The sequence below is a fragment of the Notechis scutatus genome, chromosome 10 (assembly GCF_049901735.1).
Source record: "Notechis scutatus isolate UNSWTSFEM ecotype Mainland chromosome 10, rNotScu1.2, whole genome shotgun sequence".
NCBI lineage: Eukaryota > Metazoa > Chordata > Lepidosauria > Squamata > Elapidae > Notechis > Notechis scutatus.
The window spans coordinates 9,405,258-9,415,696 of record NC_142018.1 but is presented as its reverse complement, the minus strand read 5'-3'; the positions used below and the strand labels follow the sequence as shown (position 1 = coordinate 9,415,696).

The 10,439-nt window shown below is 45.1% G+C and overlaps 1 protein-coding gene across 1 annotated transcript; it reads right to left on the bottom strand.

The window, feature by feature from the left end:
- Positions 1 to 236: 236 nt before the first annotated feature.
- LOC113416599 (uncharacterized) lies at positions 237 to 10,143 on the bottom strand. The gene is made up of 2 exons (XM_026674611.2): positions 9,977 to 10,143; positions 237 to 6,295 (listed from the first exon to the last, which is right to left on the bottom strand). The coding sequence occupies exons 1-2, from the start codon at positions 10,024 to 10,026 to the stop codon at positions 1,480 to 1,482; spliced, it is 4,866 nt and encodes a 1,621-aa protein (XP_026530396.2). The 5' UTR covers positions 10,027 to 10,143; the 3' UTR covers positions 237 to 1,479.
- Between the last annotated feature and the right edge of the window lie 296 nt (positions 10,144 to 10,439).

Sequence of the window (10,439 nt, the reverse complement as noted above, 5' to 3'; positions counted from 1 at the left end):
CTCGACTTAATAATTTGTTTGGAGACCAAAGTTACTGAAAAATGTGACTTATGACCATTGTCACAGTTACAACCAAGCAGCATCCCTAGGGTCAGTCATATGATCTAAATTTGGACATGGGGCAACTGGCATGTATTTTATGACGGTTGCAGTGTCTCAGGGTCATGTGATCAGCTTTTGTGGCTGTCAGGATTCCATAATTGCCCTAATTAAATCATGAGCCTTGAGCCAAAGTTAAAAAAACTTCAAAGAATTTATTAGGAGCAACAGACTGGCATGACCTGTATGAAACCAACTCTGGCATACGTAATTTGCAGTCACCTGTGACCCTGCCCCCCCCCCCGCGTGTCCGCGTGTCATCAGTCATGTTCTCCAGTTAAGGAACTTCGTGGGCAAAAGCTCTTTTTGAGATAAAGTTGGAATATGCTTCTGAATTCATTTGCCATATGCTCCTTCAGGTTTCCTCCCTAACTCTTTCTTTTGGAAACAGGCATGGAAATGTTTTACAAGTTGACAGTGACCTTCTGACAAAGAAGCCAGATTCAGTTAACCATGCTTAGCACATCTTGGCACACAACTGTGCCAAGAAAGCTCGTAAAATAGGGGAAAACTCACTTAACAAGCAAAGAGAAAGAAAAGAAATATAGGATTGGAATATAGAGCTAAATAAAATGGCTACACATGTCAATTTCGGGCTCGACACTGTCTTGCTTAGAGCTACTCCAGTAAATTTTGGGCTCAGTTATAGTTATTAAGTCAACAATTAGTAATTGTATAAAAAGTAGGTGAAAAAAAGCACTAGTGGGATATTTAAAAATAGGAAAATTACTTTCAATTGTTCAAGCTATTCCTATTATCTGATTTAAAAAAAAACCACATTTTAGGCTTTTTGGCAATGTCTAAACAAGTGTTTTTCAATCTTGGCAACTTTAAACTGTGTGGACTTCAAACCCCAGAATTCCCCAGTCAAGATGGGTGAAGAATTCTGGGACTTAACATCCACACATCTTAAAGTTGACAAGTTTGGAAAACACTGGTCTAAGCATTTTCCATGTGCTAAAAGTCATTATGTGTGAAATTGTCATTGCTAGATGTTATTCAAGCCTTCTCTGGTATGTCAGTCTTTCATCACTGGGATTGATTGATTGATTGGAGACCCATGCCTCATCATTGCAATAAGTCTCAAGTGACACAGCCCAATCAAAGATTAGCTACCTCAAGGAGAATTAAGTCTCTAAAATATAGCACGTTGGCCGTACCCAAGAGGAAGTGATGGATAAAAATTGAACTCCTTTTGAAATGAAAGGCAGCAAAGCATAATAAGGAACTAAAAGAACTAAGACAGACCCAAATATACTGTATATTTAATTTTCAGCAGCTGGCTTTCCAAAATAAAGTCCAACAGTAGGAACAAGTCTTCAGAGCAAAGATTCAACTCAAGCACAGTAACCCAAGGGTTAGGGAAGGATTAGATTCCCCCTATATTGCGACTTCAGAGAAAGATTCTCCTCTTGAAGAGTCTGCATCATAAAAATGGCTAAATTCACTCTCAGAATCCAGGGTTTCTCCCGATGGCTCCTCTTCCAATTCCGCTGACGTTTGCTCAGTGTAATTTTGGGTTAGCTCTTCTTCATACTCCTGCTGAACAGACCTATCATTAGATACATTGCTGACAGTTCCTGCTTCTCTGGCTGCATCCTCCACTTCTTCCAAGACCATATCTAAGAAGGATCGACGAGAAGCCGTTGATCTTCTTCCACTCAATTTGACCCTTGGAGAAAAACAAATTGCAGCCACTGGCCTGTCGGTCTTTGGTGTAGACATACAAATTCCATCTGGCTTGTCCTCATCCAGTTCATCTATTAATTCATCATTTTCTTCTTCCTCATCTGAAACAATCATTGCAGGACGCTTCTTTTTCCCCAGCCCAAAACTGTCTCCACTATCACATGGACCATTGGAATCGTCCATGACTACAGAGCTCTCCACACCATTGCTAGTCTGGAGGCTTCTGTGATTCCTATGTTCTTTCCCAACTGATTCAGTTGCAGAGCTACAATAACTATCCAACTTTAGCTGGAATCCTTCATTTGCTGTCTCCTCTAATGACGTGTCCTTTTCTGAGATAGTTTGTGGACCATGCTCAGAATCCTCAAAGGCAAGGTTGAAATTGACCTGATAGAGAAAGGGAATATCAGGAGACTTGAACTGCGCCGTTTCTCTCGTGCCAGAGATCTGCAGTGCACTGCTTTCTGTTGTTTTACTAACCAGGGCCTGATGTGGTGCCACAGTATCTGCTTCATTAATTTCGCAAGCATTTCCATGAGAGATTGGAAGAACATCAAGTGACATGTCAGCCTCAGTTTGGTGTATGCCATCCTTAGAAGGATATGAAACTGACTCCTGAAACAGTTTCATCTGGACATCTTTAAGCTTACTTCTTGCATCTGGAAATGGATCACAAGAGATCATTTTGGATTCTGAGTTGACATTGCCTTCAATCGATGATGAAGTAGCTTGGGGAAGAGAAGATACAACATTTAGACTCTCATTTTGGTCATCTGTTTGCAGTCCGGTTCGTTGATATTCTTTGTTTTTGAAATGCAGAACATCCATATTGGTTGTATGGGAAAGCATTTGCTCATTGTCCGTATCCTTGGCAGGCAGTTCAGAGATTGCTCTGGATACAGGACTGTAGTCCTCCTTGATAGATACTGAATGAGTCTGAAAAGGGGACACAAGTGTTGTCCCGGGATTTAGGTCACACACTTGGAAGCTGGGAAATTGGTGTTCTTTCTCCTCAGAAGGCAAAGCATCTTCCGTATTAGAAATAATCTGAAGCATTTGCTCATCATTCACGTCTTCAACAACCAGACTGGTCATTTTAGAGCTCAAACTGACCATATCACTAACACCATCATTGTCATCGCTTACCAGATCAATAGCTTCATTAGTGATGACAGGACTAATAAATACAGGTGGGGTAACCACAGGACTTGGAGGAGGAGTTGGCGATTTCTTTGTGGATGGAGCGGGTGATTCCACAACTGTTGGGATTGTCCTTTCGGATGTGGATGGCCCAAGAGTGTCACCTGATGAAGTCTTAGATGGTTTTGTTTTTGACTGGTTGGATGAGTCTGTATCTCTCAGCCATGAACCTTCTGTCGTGTTTATGATATTTCTCATCTGCTGATAGTGAGAGGAAATATCAGGACACTTGAACTGCTCTGTTTCTCTCGTGCCAGAGTTCTGCAGCGTGATGCTTTCTGTCATTTTACTAACCAGGGCCTGATGTGGTGCCACAGCATCTACTTCATTAATTTCGCAGGGATCTCCATGAAGAACATCAAGTGACATGTCAGTCTCAGTTCGGTGCATGCCATCATCAGAAGGATACACAACTGATTCCTGCAACAGTTTCATCTGGACATCTTTAAGCTCACGTCTTGCTTCTGGAGATGGATCGCAAGAGATCATTTTGGATTCTGAGTTGACACTGCCTTCGATCAATGATGAAGTAGCTTGGGGAAGAGAAGATACAACATTCAGACTCTCATTTTGGTCATCCGTTTGCAGTCTGGTTTGTTGATATTCTTTGTTTTTGAAATGCAGAACATCCATATTGGTTGTATGGGAAAGCATTTCCTCATCGTCCATATCCTTGGCAGGCAGTTCGGAGATTGCACTGGATTCAGGACTGTAGTCCTCCTTGATAGATACTGAATGAGTCTGAAAAGGGGACACAAGTGTTGTCCCGGGATTTAGGTCACACACTTGGAAGCTGGGAAATTGGTGTTCTTTCTCCTCAGAAGGCAAAGCATTAGAAATAATCTGAAGCATTTGCTCATCATTCATGTCTTCAACAACCAGACTGGTCATTTTAGAGCTCAAATTGACCATATCACTAACAGCATCATTGTCATCATCGCTTACCAGATCAATAACTTCATTAGTGACGACAGGACTAATAAATATAGGTGGGGTAACCACAGGACTTGGAGAAGGAGTTGGCGATTCCTTTGTGGATGGAGTGGGTGATTCCACAACTGTTGGGATTGTCCTTTCGGACGTGGATGGCCCAAGAGTGTCACCTGGTGAAGACTTAGATGGTTTTGTTTTTGGCTGGGTGGATGAGTCTATATCTCTCAGCCATGCTCCTTCAGTCATGTTTCCAATATTCCTCATATGCTGGTCATTCAACTGAGATTCTAGTTGTACCAACTCTTGGGCTTTTTGGACTCTGTGTTCAATGTACCTGTGGGCTTCTTCATTTTCGGCTTCATCATCATGTGCTGTATCCCGTGTGTACATCAAATCATGGTCAGAAATGCCAAATATATCCAGCGTGTAGAGGTATGCAATGTGTTCATCCAACTCTGTGTCTGTTTTTCTTTGGGTGGCATGTAAGGACTGCAATTGTAGCTGTGTGGCCGAGCTTCGCGTGTCTTCCAATATGAACAATTCTTTTAGCTCTTGCATAGTAAAGTAGCGATAGGGATTTTTCTTATCACCCGTGCTTTGACGTATTAAAGAATCCTTGAAGACTTGTCTTCTATAGATCTTCTCTTCAACTGTCCCACAGGTAATCAGCCGGTAGATTATGACATTCTCTTTTTGGCCAATCCTGTAAGCTCGGTCCACAGCTTGGGCATCTGTCGCTGGATTCCAGCTAGGATCAAAAATCACCACCCGGCTAGCAGCTGTTAAGGTTAAACCAATCCCACCAACTTGAGTAGTAAGCAAAAAGACAGAGTAGTCTGCACCTTTCTGAAACATGCCAATTCTCTTCTCTCTTTCTGCCAACTGGGTCACTGTCCCATCAATGCGCATGAGCTTAAAGCCCCTGTGAGTTAAGACCTGCTCTATAATGTCCAACATTTTTCGCGATAGGGAGAATACCAGAGTTCTATGTCCCTCATATTGCAGTCTTTCCAGCAGTGCCACAAGGACGCTCAACTTTCCAGACTCCTGAATCAGCATCTCATCAGAAACATGCTCAATACTCCTCTTCATGTCTGGGAGCTCATGTCTAGGTTCATCTTCACCAACTTCTTCTTCGCTATAATTGGATGCTTCCAGCCCTAGTTGTCTACATGCTCGATTTGACAAGAGCCTTGGGTGATCACAGAGTTTCTTCAGGATATTCAGTTCAGCCAGTGGGGACCTTGTGGACAACAACAGGTCCTTGATATGATCCAAGGATATAAAATTTCTATATATTTCCTCTTGTACAGGTGCTAAGAACACCCATACAATGAACTCGTTCTTTCGAGGAAGGGAAGGCATGACAGGAGCAACATCTTTACTTTGGTTTTCAGGGAGATGGTTTGGAAGCTCAAGCTTCTTCTTCTTCTTCTGGAGTTCATCTTTAGTCCGCCTCAGAAAATATGGCTTTATGATGGACATCAGGTTTTCTGAGATTTTAAGCCCCAGAGCTTTCTCTCCAGGAGTGGCGTCTTTTGCCCTAGCTCTTGTGATAGGGTTCTCATATTCCATCCGAAAGGTTTTGACGGTACCCAACAGTGACCCTTGACAAGCAAAATCGAAAAGAGCCCAAAGTTCTTTGAGGTTGTTTTGGACCGGAGTTCCTGTGAGAAGGATGCGGTTTTTGGAAGGAATGGCATGCACAGATTTTGTTGTTTTGGCAGACGGAGTTTTGATTTTATGGGCTTCATCCAGAATGATATAGTCCCAAACAAACTCTTCCCCACCAAAGCTAGAAAGCTGCTGCCAGTTGTTGAGGACCACCTGGTAGGTTGTGAGCAAGATGCCCTTTCTACTCTGGATACGCTCCAGATACCTGTTACGTTCAGCTTTGTTGGTCCCGTGGAAAACTTTCACTCGCAGGCCTGGCGTCCACTTGGCAAACTCTTTCACCCAGTTGTTAAGAAGGGTGGCTGGGAGAATCAGCAACACGGAACGGACGAGTTCTGCATCAAACATCCCAGAGAGGAAAGCGATGATCTGAATGGTCTTCCCGAGTCCCATGTCATCTGCCAGGATGCCGCCCTTCCTTCTGTCTCGATATAACTTGTACAGAAAAGCAACCCCTTCTCTCTGATAGTCAAAAAGCTTATCGTGCATTTCCCCGTACAGCATGAGTCCGCACTGACACACATCCACAAAGTTGTTGTCCTCCTCCTCCTCCACAGCCAGAGAAGCGAGGGCTTCCTCCAACTTTTTAATGTTTGCGGTCAGCTTTTCGCTGAAATGGATTTTAAGAGCCTGTTGGAACAATTGGAGAGATGCTTCCAAGTTCCCATTTCTGGCTTCCTGCTTGGCTTGGGACACGCATCTGTAAGATCAAGAGACAGTTCTGTCGTCATGAAGGGACATAATAATAGTAGCACAGGTAGAATTAGTGGCAAATAACAATAGAATCAGTAGAATTAGTTTAACTTGCTATTTGGCTTCTGTAAGAATTGCTTTGCTTCTATAACAGTGGTTGCCAACCAATGGGCCGGGGACCACTGGTGGTCAGTGAGAAAATGTTGGTGGTCCGCGAAGAAATGTCACTCCCAAAGCAATTAATCCAGGCTGCGCAGGAACACAAGGCTGCGCCGCCCACATGGCCCATGGGAAGACAAGGCTTGCGTTGCTTGCATTGCAAACAACATGAGGTAGTGAGGGGAGGGGTGAAAGGGCGGATGGGGGGAACTTGCCCCATGCGCCTCGCCTGTTCACTGTGCTGTTTCTTTCCACTTCTTTCTTCTTCTGCTTTTGGCTGCACGCAAGGAAAGCAGCAGAAGTCTTTCCTTTTCTCCCCCAAACTCCACAGGAAATGAGTCTTTAGGACCCTGCAAGGCATTCTGCTCCAAGAGGCTGCGCCGGCATGACAAGTCTCACAAAGACTCATTTCTGGCAGTTTGGGGGAGAGAAAGAAAGACTTCTGCTGCTTTCCTTGCATGAAGCTAAAAGAGTCTCTCTCTTTCTCTCTCCTCCCTGAGAACGGAGCTGGAGATGGTATATCTTGCAATCCCAAATAAAGAATGATCAATTGGTAGGAAAACGGGGTAGGGAATTTTTCTGCAGACTTTTTTTGGGATTTTCCCAGGGTTTCTGGTCCACGGGATTTGAAATTATGAGTTTGGTGGTCCCTGAGGTCCAAAAAGTTGGCAACCCTTGTTCTGTGACAATTAGAATTGCCTTTGCCATTTGCTTCTACCAGTGATCTAAAACCTGCTATCTTGGTTGTTGTTGTTTTTTTGCACAACTCAGTGCCTGGTGCAGATATGATATGGATGTCAACAGAATTGATAGTTAATCTTCAAGAAATAGATATTGAAACAAGTACCTGGGCAGATCATAATCCAATGACAATTAAATGGAAAGGACAAAGAAGATGATCTAGATCAGGGGTGTCCAACCTTTCACCTTCCCTGGGCCACATTAGAAGATGAAAATTTGGTTTGGGCCGCACATATAATAAATTATTATAAAATCATTATATTATAAAATTATATAATAAATTATAAATTATTTTTATTATTTATTATTAATTAATTATTAAAAGTTATTTATTGTTTATAAAAATTATTATTTATAAAAATTATTAATTATTTTGCCAGGTTGGGGGCGGCGGCAGGGTGGGGGCGGGCGGGGGCAGAAGCGGCAGCGGCGGGGTAAGCTGGTCCTGGCCATGGCCTCCAACTTTAACAACATAGTCAAGCAAGGCTACGTGAAAATCCGCAGCAGGAAGCTCGGGGTGAGTGAGAAGAGGGAGCCGAGCGCTTTGTTTCTCCTCTCCCCCCCTGCCCGCCCCTCTCCGTCATCTCCCGGGCTGGGTGGCGGCGATGGAAAAGCGGGCAATCTTCGGGACTAGGAGACGTTGGGTCTGACTTGGCGGGGCGTGGAGGGAGGGGGGTTGTCAGGCTGGTCTGGTGCGGGAGCTGAGGCTCGCGCTTGCCTCAGGTTCCCTGGATCGCTCGCCTCGGAGCTGCTCGCTCTTGACTTCGGCGTGCCTGGTTTCTCTCTCTCTCTCTCTCTCCCCCCCCCCCCACCTCGTCCCTTGCGCGCCTGCCTTGCCCGCTTCCTGCGAGGAAGGCAGCGCGCAGTGTTGGCCATCTCGCGTGCGGGCAGGCATCGGGGTTTGCTCGGGGAGGAAGCGCCGTGGATGTCAGTCGGAATTGAGCTCAAAGTGTGGCTAGGACTGCGGCTCAATTGCCGCGGCGGGCATGAGACGCCGCTGGGCTGTGTTTTGCCTAGAAATCTGACTGAATTCATCCGGGAGGATTGTCCTTTTCACTCAACCTGGTTTTTTTTTTTGCGGGGGCAGAAGCAGCAGCGGCGGCGGCGGGGGGGGGCGGCGGCAGCAGAAGCGGCAGCGGGGCGGGGGAAGTGGCGGCGGTGGCGGCGCGGTGGTGGCGGCAGAAGGCGGCGGGGCAGAAGCGGCAGCGGGGCAGAGCAGCGGTGGCGGCGGGGGGTGGGGGTGGCGGGGCAGAAGCGGCGGCAGGGTGGGGGGCGGCGGGGGCAGAAGCGGCGGTGGGGGTGCAGAAGCAGCAAAGGCCTTTTCTGCTGCTGCTTGGTGTGGCGCTCGCCTCGCGCCTGCCTCTCCTCCTCCTCCTCGCTGGCTCTTGCCAGAAGGTTGGGGTGGGCACTGGGCCGCATTACAAGGCGACCTGGGCCGCATGCGTCCCGTGGGCCGCGGGTTGGACAAGCCTGATCTAGATGGACGTTAAATAACACTATATTAAAATAAAAAGACTTTACAGAGAACGGAGAAAGAACTGGCTTTTTTCTTCAAAGAAAATAAAAAAGAAGACACATCAATGCAGAATGTATGGGATACAATGAAGGCACATGCCAGAGGCTTGATAATAGACTATACAAGGAAAAGAAATATTATGAAAAGACTAGCCTCTAAGACTCTACTGTATAATGAGTATAATGGACTTGAAAAAATAGTTACAGAAAATGCCACAGAAAAAGGACATTAAGTTAAAAATGGATACAATTAAACATAAAATGGGATTCATGGAAAAAGAAGAATTAGCACAGAAAATCAGAGGTGCTAAGCAGAACTATTTTGAAGATGCAAATAAACCAGGTAGAGGGTTAGCATATAAACTGAGAAAGGAGAATCAAGGAAAATATTGCAATTAATAGATGATCGAGAGGGGTGGGCTTTAACTTCCACTGTAAGGCAGTTAGTGGTTAACACACTGGCCTAGAAAACAGGAGACTGCCTTAGACATGAAAACCGAATGGGTGACTTTCTCACAGTTGTTCTGAGAAAAATAGGTGGAGTTCCTGGGAGGAGGAAGAAACGAAAGCTAAGAGATGGGGAGAAAACAAAAGCTAAGACAGTGAGTGCAGAGTAGAGCTGGCATCCCAAGGTCCGAAAGGAAGAATGTAGCTGCATGCCAGTCTACAATCAGAGCATCCATTAAAATATATGTGTATATATATTCAAAACCAATTGCACAAAGGGGTGGGGGGATAACAACGAGGAAGCCTTAAAGCAAGGAAAAACTTGGAATTTTGACCTGCAAACTCCAGTTCTGGCTTTGCTTTCCTGTATTCTGCTTAACCTTTAGCGAAGTATACCTTTCTCATCAACTTGAGTCAAGGATCGTCCTTACTTAAAGGCAGGACCGCGGAGGCAGGGCCGATACTCTCGTTCTTTTCCCCAAATTATTATTCTGCTGGCTCCTGGCTTTGTCTAAGCCTGAGCCACCTCCCATTGATGAAGGACCCCCGTAGTATTTATGGAGATTCTCAGTCATCCAGATTGTGATTGTCCCGAAGGTGCTTTTCGTTTGCAACCGAGAAAAATAATAATAAGAAAGTCTAAATCGCTTTTGGAAAGGAAAAAAAAAACATCTTTGGGGGGAAAAGGCAGGAAAATAAAAAGGAAAATAAATGCAGGGATGTGGAATCCCCCCTCAATCCTGCCAAGCCCATCCACAAAGAAACGGCTTTCCAGGAGCAAATCAGGCGGAGCCCCTTCCCCATCCATGCGCCCCTCCGGAAATACCTGCGGTACTCTTCCATTTGCTTCGGGTTCAAATCTGCGAGCTCCGCCATGATTTGGCCCGAACGCGAACAAAACACAACTTCCTGGATAATTCAAATTTAAATCTGCGCGCCGACACGCCAGCCTACCCAACCTATCACCGAGAGGCATGCAAATAATCTGGAGGCCGGTTAGCCATTCAGGTCACTCCAAAGAAAAGAGGCGGAGTCGACCTCCATTCATTCATTCATTCATTGGGACAAGTTGCTCGATTGGTACAAATAGATTGGCACACTGATTGCTATCGATTTCTTGATTTACAAAAAATAAAAATCGGGGCAACCAAAACGTCTTACCCCGCCCCCCACCCCAAATAAAGCATGGTATGCAAGAAAAAAAATCATATCCCTTTTAAACCAGATGCTCTTACTTCTTTGGGGGAAAAAAGACAATTCGTTTTGCATGAGCTACGTGGAAGTAATCT